The sequence below is a fragment of the Columba livia genome, chromosome 4 (assembly GCF_036013475.1).
Source record: "Columba livia isolate bColLiv1 breed racing homer chromosome 4, bColLiv1.pat.W.v2, whole genome shotgun sequence".
Taxonomy (NCBI): domain Eukaryota; kingdom Metazoa; phylum Chordata; class Aves; order Columbiformes; family Columbidae; genus Columba; species Columba livia.
The window spans coordinates 47646297-47665942 of NC_088605.1; the positions used below are offsets into that span (position 1 = coordinate 47646297).

At 39.9% G+C, this 19646-nt stretch overlaps 1 protein-coding gene across 2 annotated transcripts in view; it reads left to right on the forward strand.

Annotated features, from left to right (window-relative positions):
- TNKS (tankyrase) overlaps positions 1–19646 on the forward strand; it is a 142143-nt gene that overhangs the window by 65300 nt on the left and 57197 nt on the right. For both annotated transcript variants that reach the window (XM_065061494.1, XM_065061493.1), the window contains exons 4-5: positions 7211–7247; positions 8087–8162. In XM_065061494.1, coding sequence (XP_064917566.1) covers positions 7211–7247; positions 8087–8162 — 113 coding nt within the window. The remainder of the gene's footprint in view (positions 1–7210; positions 7248–8086; positions 8163–19646) is intronic.

The window sequence follows — 19646 nt, forward strand, 5'->3', positions numbered from 1 at the left end:
TGGTTTGGTAGAGTTGTGGCCAAAACCAAATGGTGTTTGCTTATTTCTTTTAATATCCATTCCCCATTTAAAACATGTCTCTAAAAGCCCTTCCCTGTTAGCTGAGCCATTTTCACTTTTAAAATTTCTATTACAAATGGCTAATTTCAATCTGCGTGCACAGTTCCTGCCTGATCTTCAACAGAAGAGGCAGAGTCAAGCTACCAAACTTTTCCTCCTTGGTAACATTCCCCTTGTCTGCAACTTGCTCTTGGAGATGTTGTCTCTCGAGTTGCTTTTCTGTCATTTGTGCGTATAGTAGACTTGCTAGGGCATTTTTCATCTGTGACAAGATCTTAGTATTAGGGTGTTGCTGTGTTCGTGATCGAGCCTATTAGACAGCTTATAAAATCAGCCCATTTACTTGTAAGAAACAGCTAAGTGAAGAAATGCAGGAGGCATAAAGAAATTACCCCAAGCAAGTGGGAAGTAAAGGAGTATAACAAAATCTGAAATTATTATTTTTGTTCCTCTTCCTTCCCATGTGTTTCTTGTACAACTTAGTTATAAATGCCTTTCCCCAAAGGATGTTACTTCAATGTACCTCTCTTTATTGTTGAAGTTTTTTTGCTGCGTCAGGGAGTTATTCTCACAACCATGTGCTTTTTGGGTGGTAGAAACACCTTGCTCTTGTTTAACTCTTTTAGTCTCACCTGTTGCTTTACTTAAAAGCAAAGTTAAATGCAGAAGAAGGAATTGATGAGTATTTTAATGGAGTGATTTAACCCTTCAAAAGCACCCACACTGAAAATAAAATGAGTATGCTAGGAAAATAGTGTTGGAAACAAAACACATACCAAACAGTGCCACGCTGTCCCCTTGCCACATATAGTAGTCTGTCACAGGCACTAAAAGCCTCCTGCTCTGATTATGTTGAATATTTGCTTAAATAATTACTCCAGAGATCAGAGTGGATTGAAAAGGATAGCCTATGTGGGTGTGTGAATATTGATTGCTCATTGATCTGTGAAGTCCGGGAGGGTCAGAAAAAAAGGTAGATTTTAATTTATTTCTATGGTGTTTATTTCTTTGTTAAACTCTGGATTCTGATCTGTAGATTGCTTCCTTTGTAGCAATGCCAGCTCAAATGCAGAGCCTCTGTTTCCCCTCCCTCGTCTCTGCAGCATCTTGCCCAGGCTTTTCATTCTCAGGGACCTGTTTGGGTGGCCACAGGCTGTGCTGGGTAAAGAAACAAATCTGATGGAAAAACAAGTTCTCGGCCGCCCAGCTGCACTGGGACTCTGGTGCTGTTTCCTCAGCAGCCACATGCATTCCTCTGCTAGCAGAGTACCTGATTGAAAAAGCACCAGAAACACTTAAATGAGGAAAAAGGAGAGATTCAGGTACCTGCTGTGTCTACTGCTGTGCCAGAGAGCCCACATCCACTGTGTTGCTGGATCATTATGAATGCTTATTTGAAAAAAATCTGCAGGGCTGTTCACAAGTATGTTGTCAATCTTAGCGTGGGACTTGTATTTTCAAAAGTGTTAGTTCAGGTTTTCAAGGTATGCAGCCAATAACAAGCAGAATTCTGCACATGGTCAAAGTCAAATGTAGAACTACCATGTTTGCTAATGGAGCAAGATTTTATTCCCTGGCTTCTGGAGCTGCTAGGCCTGAAGCTGGCCAAGAAAGAAATGGGAGGTTCTGAAGAGGTCACCACCTGGAAGGTTAATGAGTTGAGTTTGGTGGGACTGAGCATGGGCACAGGTTGCCCAGGGAGGTTGTGGGGTCTCCATCCTTGGCGATATTCAAAAGCCATCTGGACACTACCCTGTGCAGGCTGCTCTAGGATTAGACAAGAGGACCTCCAGAGGTCCCTTCAACCTCAGCCACTCTATGATATTCATGAATCCTCTTTCCACAGGCTGTGGCCACAATTGCATATTCATCAGGCCCTTGTCCTTTTGTCAGATATCTCAGAAGAAGAGTACCATTGTCTAGTGTAAAATTTTTCACTGTTTATTGGTAGTCTCAGGACTAGTAACTGTGGTTCCATATGATGCTCAACTTGTTCATCCCCTTTACTTTTTCAGTTTGGTTGAAAATATTTTCATCCAGTTTTCCCCCCATTATTTTCTGCTGTTGAATAATGATGGAGTGATTTAATCTGTGTTACATCAGTCTTTTTAGGAAAGTCCTCACTGTGGAAAACTGACACATGATAGTGTGATAATGCAAAAATTGCTTTGTCCAGGTTGATATTTTGGCTCTGGCTGGGTTCTCTATTAGATGATGTGTAGGTGAGGAGAGGAGAACAATTCACCTTGTTTCTTAGTGTAGGTGCATTGGAAAAGCCCTGTTGGTTTATACCTTCTGTTCAGCTAGGTTTTTCAACTTGCACTAGTCAGATGAAATTTCAGCACTTTTGGGAGAGAGTAAAATAAAACTATATGTCTGTAAAGTATACTGTAGGACTGATTAATTATGGGGTTTTTTTCCCAGAATTTGGGATTTTTTTCTTTTCTCTCAAACACATGTGTATATGATGGTCATGTTTCACAGGTTCATCTAGCAAGCTTAAAATCTAAAGGTTACTAGTGAATTAAAGCTAGAAGCGGATTGACTGATTATTCCTTGTAACTCTGTAATAACAGAATTTATTTATGCTGCACCTAGATTTTCAGTGTGACTTGGTGTAACACCACATGATATGTCGCACTAGTAACCACAAAAATAGGAAGATGGCACCCTGAAGGTGGGGAGCAGGAAGAAAGGGCTGATGGTAGAGGAGGGCTCATGGGAACTGGCTGCAACAGGCTGGCTGTGCTTTTCTGGCTGTGGCTTTTATCATGAAGCTGGAAGGCACAAATGGAAGGAATATATTAGGAGCTCATAAAGATTTCAGCCTGTCACCATTGGTGCACACCTGTCTTTTGTTCTCCCAAATATGATGTTCCTACATCTGCCTGTGTATGTCTCCAGCTCAATACTCCGCTCTGCTTTCAGTTACTTTCATCAGCTTCACTTGGTTTCAAAGTGGCTGCTGATCAGCATGTTGCCTCATTGCAAGGAAAGGTCTGCTGTCTTCCACTGAAATCTCAATTGAGCTTCCAGCTACTGATGTGCTGAACCGCTGGGTGCAAGCAGTCGCTGATGTCTGAAAGTTAATAAGCACTTGCTGCTAATCAGCTGCTGCAAAATGCAGCTGGGATCAGGTACAGAAGTGGCTGCATAGCCTGTGTGGAGCTGTGGTCGCTGTAGTTTGCAGCAGCTGATCAGAGGTCTTTGAGATAACTGCTTTTCTCCTGGGAGGGAAGAGGGATAAGGGCTAGTTAGCTGCCTTGGTGGTAGCTGGGTTTTGAAACACCAATTATCTGTGGTTACTAGTGGTGGCCTCCTAGTTCCAGCATAGGTGGAGCAGCAGTGGTGCGATCTGGAGCTGGGAGCAAGGAGAGAACTTGCTGGTTTAAAGGATGCTGAGTGAGCTGTAAGTAATGAACTTGTTCAGATGCAGTGAACACCAGACACAGAGCAATTTCTGCTTACCTACCAGCTTTTGTCTGATGAGATTTGACAGGGACATTGCTTTGGTATAGCACTCTCTGCCCCCCATTTCACTCCATTTCTGTACTCACCTTTAGAAATTCCCAGGCCAACTGTCTCTGGGCTACCCAGCATGCGGAGGTGAGCAAGTCCAGTACTCTCCCCCTGGGCTGCAGCAGCCTCTCCGGGTTGTCATTCCGGGCTCTCCTCTACAGGCAAGCCTGGCAAGTTCTCACCTACCCATTGTGGCAGGATCTGTCTGGTGCTGTGGCCATGTGTTTTTTGGACTTGCCATGAAACACAGAAAAAACAGGTTGGACTGAGATATGGTGAAAGGGACAGATAGCAAATAGGTGAAAATTGTTTTCAGCCTTCTATTTCAATTTTGGTTTTCTGTAGCGAGGTCTAACAATGTTATCTTTCACACCTCTGGCAGACAAAGCTTTGTGCTATCCAAAGTATTGCTGCCAGAAAATCCTCTGTGTTGATGCTGAGATTGGAAGGATGTTTTTCTCTCCAGGCTAGCAACTTAATGGTTGGACTTGATGGTCTTAAGGGTCTTTTCTAACCAATACGATTCTATGACTCTAACTGCTAAGAGATTTGGAAGAGTAATTCAGGGTGTTACCTGCACTTTTTTCTGTAGATGCCCTTCTGCAAAACTATAAATCCTAACCTGCCCAAAGGAGTTCTTTAAGTGATGTTGTTAGCTTGGTTCAAGTCAAACAGTTTGACGTTCTTTGATCAGAAGTATTATGTGAGGCTGATGGTCAGTATTCCTGTACTTCAGCTCAGAACTTGAAATTCATCTCTGCCACAAGCACACATGGTTTGTTTTCAAATTCTTTGCAAATGCTTATTTTATTAGGCAGCGATGGCCAAACACTGCAGGATGGCCTTTGATATGCTCTGTAGCCAAGCAGCTTTAACCGTGTTGGCAAAGCCCTCTGAAGGGAACACCGCTGGGACCAGCTGCAGCCGCTCCTGTGGGCAGCGCCACCACTTCCCTTGGGCCATCAGCCGCCTGCCCTCACTCAGAGACACCCACCAGCCATGTGCGTCAGTGGCCAAGGGCTCCCCCTTCACCCTCTTCCTAGCCAGCAGAGCAGAGCCCTGTGGAGCGCACTGGACTTCTTTCTAACAAACTGGTGGCATGCTGTAAGCACCTGTGAAAATTTGGGTGTTGCTTTGCAAAATGCAATGGCTCTTTGAGAGTGGTAAAGTTAACTGAGTACGAGATAATATTTTCCATATCCATATCACAGTGTGGAAGAGCTGTGACAAATTTCAATAATTGTTCTTATGAATTTCAGCGGTATCTGTAAATACCTTTTTTTTAAAACATACCACTTAGTAGAAGTAACGGATTTATTTAGGCATACAGCAGGATATTTCTAAATCAAGACCCATAGCCTTCCATTTCTGTTGGTCAGTAAGGCTTTTGTTAAGGTATTTGACGAAAGGGCTTTTGTGTTTTAAGGTGCCAACTTACTGAGCATGAAGGTAAAAATGTTATTACACTTGTCTAACTTAATAGTATTCAAAAACCTGGTTAGGACTGCTAGGTGCACTGCCAAATCAAAATGTGCAAACAGGTCTTTTAATCTGATTAGGTCTCTAAAGTGTTGATATAATACAGGCCAATAACTCCTGCAGGAAATCCCGCTGTTTGAGATTGTTGCACAAGTAATGCAGTAGTAATAAAGTGTCTATCTTTTTTTTTTTTTCTTCATAACATGCTGGCCAGAGCTTTTCACTCACCATTGATTTGGAACACTCACAGCTGTGCCCAGTATTTTATCTTCATTAAAATAATAAAAGAGGAACATACACCATGGTTTGAAAATGCAATTGCCTGTGGTGGGCATGAACTCCCTCTGATGAAGTCGGAAAGTGGTGGCAAAATAAAGGCAATAGTATTTTTGTGTCATTTTACTTGTTTGATGATAGAGTTGTCATTAAGACAGACACATAAATTCTTCCAAAAGCTAGATTAACCTTCATGGCCTACATTTGAAATGCCAATTTAAGATCTTCACCTTTGTGTTGAACTTACCTGCTCCATTGCTGGGGTTCAGCAACACAGAACCGCTCAGTTAAGAGACTTATCATGCGAGAGGCACTCAGGTGGTTGAACTCCTTGCTAAAGGTTGTTGTGAATTTCCAAAGCTGAATATGTTTCAGAAAGCAATTAAACACGCTTGTGAAAGGAAGATTCACTAGTATGATGAGATGCAGGTACTGCCTTTGTCTGAGAATTCCCCAGCGAGGGGGATGGGCTGGGAGGTGCCTGGCTGTGTGTACTCCTCCTCCTCCTCTTCCTCCTTCCCTTTGGGTGGGAGCAAATGCTGAACTCAACGGGGCTCCTTAAGGCCCTGGAGAGGGCCGGGTTTGTTGTGCTTCTTGTCCCCTTCTGCTGATAACCAGAGGAGCTGTGATGGGGGAAACAACCAGGCTATTTCTGATGGAAGAGGACTCTGACCCTCCTCCAGCAGCCCAGAGAAGTTCTTTGTTGAGGAATATTTTTTCCAGAGGAACCTTCCTGTTTCCCTGCAGTCTGATCTGGCATTTCCCATGGTCCGATGGCTTTCCTCACCTGTAATGAGAGTTTCACTGGAGGCTTACTGCAAATACACATAGGAGGCAGCACAAAGGTTTTTTTTTTTTCTTTCTTGCATGGCAGTTGCATCTTCCCATTTTCTTATAGTGTTGTGCTTAGAGACTTTAATTCTCTGGCAGGTGGTGTATGGTATGTTTTTCAAGCCCTGCATCTTTTGACTCTTAGGATACTCTCTGCTCTGTGACTTTATGAAGCTGCTTAAAAACTGTTTCTAATTTCTGAATTGAAATTCCCTTAAAATTGTATTGTGCGATGTCATCATGATTCAGCTTTGTACAATATGATCCTACTTCCACAAGTCATCTTGTTCTGTGCCTTTTTTTTTTTTTTTAAGATATTCATGTGCAATTTTAATCCTGTGATACAATGACACTCCTGAGTTCTCTGTTGTGACTCAGAATTTCAAATGTAAATGTTGCTTTAACATTACTTTTGGTTCTGTCTAATCTCAGAGTCTCATAACAAAATCTCTTGGAGAGTCCATGTTCTTTTGTATGTGCTTTTTATTTCTAATGCATATTTTCTTGGAAAGTGGCTGATGATATAATATGTAGAATTTTTTAAATCTTCACTGCTCTCTCTTCTGAAGAACTTGGTGAAGTCTAATATTACCCTTCAAATAGGCAGGTGAGAGCTTTGGAGATGGGTAATTTGTACCTTTTAAAAAGCCGCACTGCCTCGCTTTTGTCTCAGAATTTATTATGCTTCCCAAGTATAATGTGACATACTGAATAGGGCAGGGGGTGGGGACATTGTCTTCAGCTGACACGCTGTTATCAGCGGGACTGTGTTTCTGGACATAAGGTTTCGCAGTCATTGGTCATCCGAAGAAAGCTTTTCCATCGGAGGATTGGACAAGAAGATGCGTCAGTTTGCTGCCCGTCTCCAAGGTACTGGTGATGCTGCCTCCCTCCACAAGCTGGCTCACGTCACAGCTCCATCACCCAGCGGGGTGTGGGCTTTTTTTCTCCTCTTCTCGGTTTTAATTCTGTATTTGCTTCCTACTGCATTTCTTAATCTGTCTTCTGCCAAATGCTAACAGCATGATATTTTGCAATCATTTAGGTGAATACAAGAAGGACGAACTCCTGGAAGCTGCTAGGTGAGTGCTGCTTAGAATATAAAGCATATTTTGTGGGTGGAAGCAGGAGAGGAAAAGGGATTTTTAAAACAGCGATGTTTTGTCATTGCCTTTCCATTAAATGATGCAAACAAACCACTTCATTAACATAAATCGCTTTGGACTTTATGGTCTGATACAAACGGAAAAGCCTGTTTATGTAATTGAAATTCCTCCCTATGGTAGTTATAAGGTTAATATTGAGTTTTTGTCTTAAGCTGCTTAAATCCTCTTTATCATTTTGTGACTGTTCTTTTTAGGAGCAAATTAAACATGAACATTTTTCTTTTCTTTTGGTTTTTACTGCTATCCTAGGATAAATTTTGAAAATAGGCTTTATCAGAACAGAACATAAAGAAGCCTATACAAAAGGTGTAAAGTTCAGTCATATATTCCAAAGATGCTTTCATGCTTCCTTCTGACAGCACAAAACCATTTTATATAGACTGTTAACCCTTTTAAAAAATTTCTGGATATTGGTATGCGGTTGTTTCAAATGTTCTGGGCTGTAGCCTATGAAAATGTATTTGATTCAGCATTTAATTCAGCAAATGGCTTTCAGAGAATCTGTAAAATTAGATGAAGGAAACATAGGATGAGGTTAAGGAGAGAATTGCGTGATCTGTAAATTTAATATTCTTTTCTGTATTTACCCTTTGTCTTGAAATGTTCAGAAGATCCTTTAGCTAGCTGACATTCTACCTGGCAAAGTGCAAATTTCAATATACTCTACTTTTATATCCAGCTTCTTAGCAAATGTTTTGCACAGAGCTCTGCCCCTTTTTTCCCCCTTTCGGTAATCTTCTCCTTTCCATTTATAGGAGTGGTAATGAAGAAAAACTGATGGCTTTATTGACTCCTTTAAATGTGAACTGCCATGCAAGTGATGGGCGTAAGGTAAGTTAATACCTGCTTTATATTTCTATTATTCAAGAAAGACCAATTTAACCTGTATAGATGTATAAACCAATAGAGTGTATGGGGGAAAACCTGTAATGTCTTTTCACTATGAAATTAAATGCTGTTGTACTTGATGCTGGCAGTTGTGACAGATCAACAGTCAGCAGATGTGGATTTTGTGTGTCTTGTCTTTTACATGTCAGACCCGGGTGTACACATTAAGTGAATCCTTAAGACCTTTTATAAGAAAAACAAAATGTACTGTTTTAGATGAATAAAATAACTAAAGGAGGAAAGTTATTTGTATTTGAACATCATCTGGGTGAGGTGGTTGGTATTCAGCTTAGCTCCTAATGCCCTGCCACGTAGACTGGCACTGTATTGATACGTTTAACACCTTCTGCATTTCCTTAAATTTTACATTATTGCTTTGACTTTCTCTGGCAGGGATGTTTGAGTTATATTAAGGATTAGGCTGAAACTGGAGGAGGGAAGAACATACGGAGTGAGAAGTAGATCCTATGATTTTTTGATGTTTTAGATATCAAGAGGATGGTCTGTCTAGACTGATTTACAAACGTTGGTTATTTTTTTTTTTACCGTGTACCAGAATGTTCTTAATCTGCATCTCTTAAACATCTCTCACGTTTAACAGTACATCTCACTCAAAGAATGGGAGTGTTTACCTCTATAGGTTTCTCTATTTTTTGTGGAGTGTGTTGGAGTGTGCTATAAACCTCATTCTGAAGCTGTTGTGGAACAGCCCAGTTCCACTGAAATCTGTGGAGATAATCCAGTTTATGCTGCCTTTGCATTAAGACATGTTATTGCTGTTTATAAAAATGTAGCTACGTTGTGAAAACATTCCTATTTTTAATACACATTCTCAATTGTGATGTCTATGATACCTACTACGTGAAAGAAAAAACAGTCGGTTTTTCACTTGTTTACATTTATCACTAATGGAACATTTATGAATCATCCAGTTTTTTAAAACAATTTTATGATCTGAGGACATGCAAATGAACAGGGGCTTTATTCAGTTGCATTGGAACTGATGAAATACTCCCCCTATTTTTAATATTAAACATATTGCCCATACTTCTTCTTTTCCCTTTTGTTTTTTTAAGACTCTACCACTCTAATGAGAATCTATTTAGGTATTAATAGCGCATTGTGTTGTAATAATTAAGGATGGTGGTATGCAGCAGTGCATTACTGAGTAATTGAGTCCCCATCGCTATTGATTTAAGGTCAAAGGCCAAGAGTTGTGATTTCTGTCAATATGAAGGGGAATAAGCCCTTGCAGATATGTTATCTAGAATATTTACCACTCTTTTTATTTTTTTAAAAAAAAGCTTTTAGAATTCATACTATGCTAGTGGCAAACATTTACGTATAATTGCAGTCTCTGAATTACTTTGAAAATGTATGCCCAGAGCTCAAAGCATATTGCAGTTAAAGCTAATCAACATGGACACTTTGATAATTTGCTTGTCTGTTTGGTTGTTGGTAAATTCACTAATTATTAAAACTCCTTTTAAGATGGCTTGGCATTTATATTAATTATTTTTTTAATTATGTCTACCAGATATTTTTTCCCCCACCATATGTGTGCAGACTGTTTACAGTGAAGTAATTCTCTGTAGCAAGTGTGCTGTATAATTGTTAAGTCTTTCACTTGTGAGGCAAAGATTCCAGGTCCTGCAACCAGTGCAAGATCACTTTTGGGGTTTAATCATTCTAACCTGTCCTGCAAATTAAGTGAATTTTTCAGCCTACAGCACAGCATTCTTGTAAATGAAAGTCTTAGCTGGTGTAGCTGCCTCCTGATTGATGTATGGTGATTTACACTAGCTGAGAATTTGTCCATTTGGGAAGTTGGCTTTTGCATTCCTTAATGCTTTTCGTAGTTATTTTTTGCATATTCCTTGAGTTTTCAAGCCTCAAACTTACCACAGTGTGAGGCACCAGAGTCAACACAGCGGTCAGGGCCAGGAAGTACAGACCCTGGAGTAGCCCGAGATTCTCAGCATTGTACTTACTCTGCAGTACAGACATATCCACAAACTCTTGTGTACATGCTTCTCCAGTTTGTGCATTTCTCAGCTTTGCACATTTTTGAGATGCCCAGGATTACAGTGATAAGGGAAACATTTCCCCTTGTAGGGGAGGAAATTGAGTCCCAGTACTTAATGGGCAATTATTTTTCCTGTATAGCATGTGGTGATAGTGGCTTTTTTCATACTTTGGAGTGTGGCTTTCCAGAAGTTGTTCTCTAACACCCACTGCACTAGAACTGAAAAGCAGAATTGTCAGGATATTGTTAATCACAGTATTATTTATTTCATTGCTGTATGCAGTTTACCTTTTTTTTTCCCTCTTCTGCGTCCCACATATGCTAACATCTGGCGTTCCTGGATTCCCTGAACACCATATCTGCTGTGAGGTTGTGCTTCATAGAATGGATAAAAGGGATGGAAAACGATGGCAGTAGCTTGCTGTTTTGATGGCAGTTCGAGTTGGAAATAACAAAAGCTTTCTGCATTTTGTGTGCTGCTTGTAGCCTTTTTGAAAAGTATTGATAGCCAGAGTCTGATTCCTACGGGATAAGCATCCATGCTGCTAAAACAGTTGCAGCTGGTGCTGATAACCATCAGTCCATCTGCTTATTTAGCATAGAGGTCAAAGACTGAATAGGAGTGAAAACTGAACTTGCTTCTTCTTTCCCAAGTCACAGTTTAGATAGATCATGAGCATTGTAGAAGTGTCCACATTACTGAAGCTCTTCAGGTGATGCCTGAAGAGGGAATTCATTCTCTGTTGCTACTCTTGCAATTATTTTCTGGAGTGAAAAATGAAGGAGTGTGTGCAAAAAGAGCAATTTTATATATTGGCTAAAGCATTCCTGCATACCGAGGACCTCTGTAATTTGTAGGATTTTGTTTTGATGACAAAGAAAAACCAACAATAATATATTGGAGAAACAACTATTTCATTGAGCTAGGTAACAATTTTTGAGTAAGGCTTATGTGCCTGTTGAATATATATGAGGGCACAAATAATAGTGCACAAGTACTGAGCCATGCAGTGCAGAGCTATATGGTACAGTGTGTGCAAATAAGTGTTATGCAAGGGTAAAATTTCACTAGAACTTGCTTTTTAAAACTATCCCCTTTGTTTGCTTTTAAAAAGCAATGCCTAAGCTGAAATATAATAATGCCAGTAATTTTTCATAGCAATTGGTCTTGTTTTGGTATTTTTTTTAATAAGAGATTGAAAAATCACAGAATCATTAGTACGTGGTGTGTGTAGTGTAAAATTTGCATGTTACATCACTTCTGTTTAGATAGCTTCCTAAAGGATTTGCTTTGTCAAAACAGAACTTAGCCAAAATGCACATCACCTGCATATTCCCAATCGATTTGAAATTTCACTGTGTCCAGCCTCTGAGCTCTGCCAAACCATTTGGTCCTTATGTAATCTATAGAAGTAATAGCTTCTGGAAGATATGCTGTAGTATTGAAGAGGTGGTACCGAACTTTCACACTGGTAAAAAGCCAAGGCACCTATTTACATCTTCATCTACATAAAGCTATGTAGGCTCCAGAAACATGCTTTACAGCCCTCATTATTTTCCCTCAATTTTTTTTTTTTCTCCGGGGGCATCTTTTTTTAAGACTCACTTGTGGGCGAATTTTCAAAAGATGTTTTTGACTATTTTAAAACAACATGTTCCTATCTGCTACTGACAGCTAAAACTGTGTTATTCTGTCGTGGGGGCTGCATTTCTGACTTGGTACTACAGTCACAGTTTACCTAAACCAGTAGTTAGTTGTGAGAGACAGGCTTAAAATAGAAATGTATCATGGTTGCAAGTTGAGTGGAAGCCATCTCTTAGCCCTCTCATTTCCTTTGGAAAGCTGTTGTGGACACTTGAAAGAAATTTATGTTGCCTCAATTTTTAAAATAAAGAAGTATCTGAGCTAATATGGAAGCGCTGTTTTGTGCAATTCAGATGAGACCTCTTCTTTACAAGGCAGGCTTCCCAGATGATCTCTTGACAGCTTTCCCAAGTGAACTGCATCTGGCAGACATGGTAGCTATTAGCAATGGGAGGGCGATTTTTGTTTTGAAGTTGGATTTTTGCTGGTATATAAACTCCTGCCCCTGTATTGCGTTATGCATTCTCAGATCATGCTGGCACTAAAATACTGGGTTGTCAGTTGAATAAAACTTTCTCTTCATGCAAAGGAACCCAGCTCCTCTGGTCAGACATTACTGAAAAAAAAAGTTTGCTTTGCTCCTTTTCTCAAGGTTCATCTCTTTCAAAATAGAGCAGATATCTGAGATTTTGAGATCTTTGGAGCACACCACAAATATTTTTCTGTAGAATAAAATGTTTGCTTCCTATTTTGAAAGTATTGTTTCCATTGATCTGTTGCAGCTGCTTTTTGCGTTTGTGTTTCTGCGTGAACCGTATGAGAAACAAAGAATACCATGGCATTACCTGTGAACAGCTTGCTCTCAGGTATTTGTTCAGTACAAGGCAGGAATTGCTACCAGAAGGCAGCACACGATGCATTTCCTACACAGCTGCATTGGTTTCCTTCCTTCACCTTCCCTTCCTGCCTCACTACTTGGAAAACAAAAATGTAGAGGGTCCTTTCCAATCCCTAACATTCTGTGATTCTGTAGGGAGCCTGCAAACAATGCACCTCTGTTCTTTCAAAGGGCGGGACCATCCAGCACTGTGGATGAGGCAGTGATCCCATAGAAAAAAATAATAGGCAATTATTTACTAAAAGGACATTTCTAGCATGCGCTCGGTCCTACTTCATTTTATTTCACTGTTGTCTTCTGGCTCCTAGTGCGCCTTTCTTTGCTTATTCCCACTTTTCAGTCCTTAACAGCTCCCAGTACCAGTCCTTAACGCTTGGTATTATGCCTCTGCCACACCATTGCATTTCCAAACCAGATGTAGACAACCCTGGATCCAGAATACCAGTTACAGACCTTTGCATCAAACTTTGTGAGTCATAGGAAATGCACTTGCCTCTAGAGTTTGAGGCTGTTTCTTCAGGCTGCTCCTTTCTGCCATACAAACATTAATTCTTCTTGTGCATGGCATCATCCAGGTTCATGGATGCAGGGTACAGATGTAAGAAATCCAACTCTAAGGAGGTCTGCAGTGTGGTGCTGAGTACCAGCATTCTTGGCCTGAACCAACCACTGCACTAGATGTGTGCATTTTTGGGGGAGGACGGAATGCCCCGCAGCTCCTGCTATGAGACATCTCTGATACCAACTAACGTTCTGTTGAATAGAGTTGCAAATTCTTTCTCTTGCCTCCTCTGCTCCTTTCTATCTGCAGCCAGCTTGATCAGCCTGTGAACAAAGGGCTGATAACTAGAAATTGAATTCTAACAAGATCAGGTGAAACATGTCTCCTCTGAGCAGGGAGTCTCCAATTTGCTGCTGGTAAATGGATTTGCTGGTCCCTGTTCCAGAATTCTGGTTGTTCTCAACCATTTTCATGAAAAATCCTGCAGTTCAAAAGAAAATTGGTTTGCCTTTCAATTTCTGAGTCTGTATGGAATGATCGATCCATGTTTTCACAAACTTTTTCTTTACAGCTATTAAACCTACAGATCTGAGCAGAGGTTGAGATTCTCTTGACTCTAGGAGCTGGGGATTGAAGAAGAACGCCGTGCGTTGCAAGACTTGTGAACAGATTGTGTGCTAGTGACACTATAAACTTTTAGAATTGTGTGCATTTTTCTTGTGCTACAGTGACAAAAATGAAAATTAATACCACATAAACCTACAGGTCTGTTTGTTCTATACATTTGTGGTGTACAGATTGTATTCAGATGAGCGTGGAACATCTTTTGGAAGAAATTATCTTGTGTATAATAAAGATTGTTGTTTAAATGTTGTGAAAATACACTTTATACAAACAAAAGCTGCATATTTGAGCAAAAAACTTGTGAGCAGATACTTGATGCAAGGCATTTTTGTCATATACCCAGGGGTATTTCATAATCTGTCTCCTTGGTTAGTCTAATAAAATAAAAATTTTTAAAAATAGATTTTAAAGTGTTTAACTAGAAAATGTCGTTTTCTTTCAGAAAAAGACATCTCCATGTAGAGTAAAGCCAAAACAGTTATTCCAGAATAACTGGGTAGACAAGCCTTTGCTGAATCTGCTCACTTGCTGGTTACTAGCATAAAGGGTCAGTCTGGTTTTGATGAAGTAGCATAAAAGAATTAAGGGACAATACAGAGCATTTCTATTTCTGTTTAAAACAAATCTATTATTCTGAAAGCATATTGTTTTAAAAATTGGGGATTTAAGATCCTCCTTTACTGTGGTCAATGACTGCTGTGTTCTGCAAGTGTTCATGCTTCTTCTGCAGCCTCACCAGTGACCTGTATTGGGTATGAGCATGTATAGAGTCATGGGAGAACTTGTCATCAAATGCCAGCTGCTCCATGGCAACTGGTGTGTATAAGCTCTTATGCCACCTCAGCTGTGAAGTCATTCACAGTACCTGAGCAAACTCAGGGCAGACGGGGGTTGGACTACAAGTTGGCATCCAGAGCTCATTTCCAAGCTCAGTTATTCTGTTATACCTTGGTGACCCACAGTAATATATTTGTATGGTCCATACTCCCAACTTTGATTTTGGTGAAGGGCTTCATAACCTTAGAGCCTATCCCTGTGTATGCTAGGTGGACTGAAGGAGGGAAGAAGATGGGCAGAAGTTCTAAGCAACTTTTAGCGAATATGTGCCTCAGTGGTGAAAATAAGTACTGTAGGTCAGATGCAGACGTTTCTGTATTATTTTCAGTTATAGCTATACTTCTCCATAATTAAGTTAAATGTTTCAAATAGAAGTCTGCACTCAAAATTAAGGGTGTTTCCTGGGCTTAGGTACTGGAGCGCTGTGATAAAAGGTGGCATTTCCAACATTACAAAAAGGTTGCAAAGCAAATGCTATAATGCTATAATGTTTGTGATGTACTTGGGGCAGAAGTACGCAATGCAGTACACACATAAAAACAACATTTTTTAAATGGCCACAACTGTATTTTGCCTTTAAAATACCATTTTGGTAGCTCTCAGGATTCATGCATGTCAGAAGTAGTGACAAGTTATGCTCTTTCTTATGCTGTGATCCCATCCTGTTTCATCAGCCAAGCATGGTAAAAGTGGATAACACAAGAATCTGTCCCCTGACTTCATGCAGTGTAGGTGATTGAGCTTAATTTCTCTCTGTGGTGTCACTTAAGACCTTCTATAGCCAAAGATTATATGTTTTGAATAAAATGTAAAACTGATCTACCTGCTCTAAGTTTCTGTTAGGACACCTTAAATGTTTTCCCAAAACAAAGTTTCAATTAGTTCATTCACCTTCACCTGTTTTCATTTTCTTCAGGACTTATTTGAAGTGTACTCTGTCATGTCCATAAATAGAAATTGTGCACTTGAAGGACTGGAAAGAAATTGTTTACTCCATAGCCATTCTCTCTATATTGATGTCTGAAAATTAGGAAGTCTCAATTGTTAGGTCTTAATCAATGTGCTCTTCAGGAAACCTTGAAATGTATTAAAGATGTGTTTGTTGAGTTTGTTTGTTGTTTTTTTTTTTTTATACCTGAATTGTTTCCCCTTGATTATTAGTGTCACACAGGGGACAGTTTCTTGCATTATGCTATTATACATCTGTATAGAAAAAGAGAAAATAAGTCAAACTTGCAGATTTGGGCAGAGCTGCCATTTACTATTTTATGCACATTAACTAAGTGCTGTGGTCTAGATTTAGCTCTGTCAGCTCACAGACTGTAGAAAAGTTGAGTACTGCTGGTTTTTCTTCTGTGATCTTGAGAGTGGGGTCCTTTCCTTCACAGGGCTTGCTGAGGTTATGTTTGAGTTGAAATGTTGCAGCTCAATCCGTGGACTGTATACCTTTGATTTCTGAATATGGTCAACTATAGTGAATACTGTAGGTGCCATTTCTATCCTTAGTGTCACTTGCCTCTCAAAATCCCTGCATGTGAGCATGAGAGGTACTAAGAAGTAAACCATTTTGCTTTCTTGTTGCTTTTCACTTTTGAGTCTGATATTGGAGTACTTTATGACTTCCTCTGTCAGTAGACCTATCATTTAGCTGTACATCATGTTTTCCAACTCTGCATGCCTTCATGTAACCATCTCAGGACCTAACATCATCTTCCCTAAAAATTATTCATGAGAGTTCAGTTAAAACCCCGTTCAGCGCCCATGTAGACTGTATCAGCTGGTTTAGCCTTATGCACGTGTTTGTTGACTGCTTCAGAAAACTCCAAGAGTTTTAAAGGTGGAACTTCCCTTAACACCATTTGACTCTTCTTAAGCAGATCATGTTTATCCAGGTGTCTGCTAATTCTAACTGTTACTGTATTGTATTTTTCCTGGTACAGACATGAGGATTACAGGCCAGTAGTTCCACAAAATATGTTTTAATGATTGGTTTGTAACTTCCAGGTCTTAGTGTACCAAGACAGTCTTAAGTGAAGGTCATATACCACTAATAATTCACCTGTTTCATTCTCCAGTGCTCTCTTGGGTGAATGCAGTCCTGGCAGTTTGTTTATTGTGGTTATGGCTATCATTACCTTTTTTTAAGCTTAATTTAGTTTCAGACAGAGCCTTTGCCAGGCTTTACCATGTTCCCAAATACACACACGCTCACTCATTAGGGTCCTGGTATGATAGTTACTTCTTCTCAGATGTGTACCATGTAAGCAGTTCCTTTAGCTCCTCCACAACGACTTCTTGCCTGCAAGAGCTCCCTTTCTTGCCCTTGTATCACCTTGCCCCCTGGACTGTCTGGTGGATTTTGTACCCCTGGTGGGCTGGAAGAAGGATTTATGGCTGGTTTTAATTCCTTTCAGTAGTCACTGCTTAAACTGTTTTTGCCTAATTGTATTCTTACCTTTAATCTGCTGAAGTTTATAGTCCTTGTGATTTTCTTCAGTTTGTAAATTCAGCTTTTTGGATGATGCCTGCTTAATTCTAGTAATCTCTTTTAGTTTGCTGGTAGTCACACTGGCTCTTTCAAGCCCTTTCTAGTATGAGGTATGCATTAGCACGGCAGTTCCAGTATTCTCTCCGTTAGTAGTCATTATGCTGTCTGTAAGGACTTAATTCTCTTAGCAACCACTTTTAGCTTATTGTTAACAAAACTTACAAATTTTTTATAACTCCGCTTTCTGAAGGTTAGCACAGTCATACTGGATTATTTCAACAAGCATTTTCCCTGTAGATAAGACACGTCTAGGTGTCACTCTGTAGTCACTGGTGAAGAGCAACTTCTACTGCAAGGTTTTGCACCAGCTGTCACTTGTTACTGGGTACCAGCTCAGTAGTTGCATTTATTCCTGAGGCCTCTCTAGCCACCTTCTCTGTCAAACAGTCACTGGTAGCACCCAAACTTTTCACCTGTGCAGTCAACCAAAGCTTGTCTGTCTGCCCTTTCTACCCCTCTGATTTCTCTCAGCACATCACATATCACTTGCTGATACAACCCCATCATTTATTTCATAGCTTGTGTGGATAATTTAGAGTGATCAGTTCAGTTCTAAATGAAAAGAACTACACACACCTATATGCAGGAAGAGGTGTATTTACATAACCATTTCTTAAACTGTTGTGTAAGCTGATTGAGCAGGCAGCAGGTGAACAATAAAAGGGGAGGAAAATGCCAAAACAGGGCATTGTAGTTGCTGATAGATGTGTCAGTGATGAACAAGAAAATTTAGGTTATTTGATTAGTCTTTTCTAAGTAATGTAATACACTTACAAAAGGCACTTTTTTCTTACAGATTAAATTATTTAGAATACTCATATTCTAATAACCATAACTTTTCAATTTTTAAACGTACTAGAAGGAAGTACAAGATAAATTATCTGCCTTTCTTCCTGTATTTTACAACACGCTTCTTCAAAGGAACAGTGAAGTCTACTTGGCTGGATTATAAAGGCATTAAATTCTAAAATTTGCAAATTACCCTTATAATGCAAAAAGAACTTTTTGTATATTTAATTTTGTGAATTATTTTATATTTTGTGTTTTAATTTAATTACAAAATATAATGCATAAATATTTCATACTGAGCACTGGAGCCAAAATGCAATCTGTTCTTAACAGAGTTCATTCTGACTCCACTTTCAATAAAATGAGTGAATTTCTGGTTTGAATGTCATTTTAACAGAGGGAACGGTCGAATTAATGTCTTCTGAGAAGCTTTCTTCTTTCTTAATAATGTGAAAATCTTATGAACTGAAGCCTGGAAACTTTCTAGGTGGAAAAAGGAGGAGAAGCAAAGTAAATATATAAAGGTAGAGCAAGATAAGTGATAAAAATAAGAGATATAAAAAGAAAAGGCAATACAGGATTGTTAGTTGACTGTAATAAGAAAAATATTTTGATAGTAAGTGGAAAAAGAAGAGGCTGAAACAGCAAAAACCAGCAGTTTTGGTTCTTTGACATTCTAGCATGCATCCTCTTCAGATGGTTTTAGTGTTGTGTACAGGCCTTCCCCAGTCACCCACCATGGCTGTTTGGAGGTGAGCTTCTTCTTAACACTTACTTGTGCTGCCAGAGCAACACCAAAAAAAAATTATTGAAGAGAGAGAACAGCAACCTGAGCAAATAATTAAAGAACAGGGTTCCATAGCTTCTGACAATGGCTGACTGGACAGATAAAAATCTATGTATTTGTGCTGGAAGAGGGGGGAAAGTTGTCACATCCTCCCCTCCTGGAGTGATGAGCATTTGCAGCTTGTGGTTTGGCAAAACTGACCGGTTGAGACAGGCTGCAGACTGTGCTGGTGGGAGCTAAGGTGCTTTCAGAAGCTCCACAGAAACTTGGCTATCCCTGCCCCTCTGCTCGTATCAGCAGCAGGAGCATCTGTTCTTCCCTATGCAACAAGCTGGAACCACAGCATCTGGTGCATGATTTAACAAATCAAAGTTCCAGCTGTTGACATGGGACAGTCCTGCATGCCAGTGTCCTCGGTCTGCCAGCCCTGATGAGTTTGTTCCCCAGCTGGCAGAGGTTACCAGCTGCTCCTTAGAGTACTAGAGGTTTGGATACCCTCAGATGACTAGTTAATAACATCACAGGGGCAGTTTCTTCTTGCCCTTGCCTCAGTTGCCCCACTTTTGACTTGCATTTCTGGCAGATTCTAGGTGGTGTAAAGAAACAACAAAATCCACAATGATACTGGAAGTAATTCCTGTGTAGTGTTCTGCCATATCTTTCAAGGCAGTGTTCATCTCTGTTCAGTGTTAAATAGTATTAACAGTGTTCCCTTAGGAGAAGAGAGTGGGTCTTTACTGTCATTTCATCTTTAGGTAGCTCAGCAAGCCACTACTCCCTCAGGTGCCAGCATCTGTCACCAAAGAAACAATGTATACTCCTCCGCTTCTT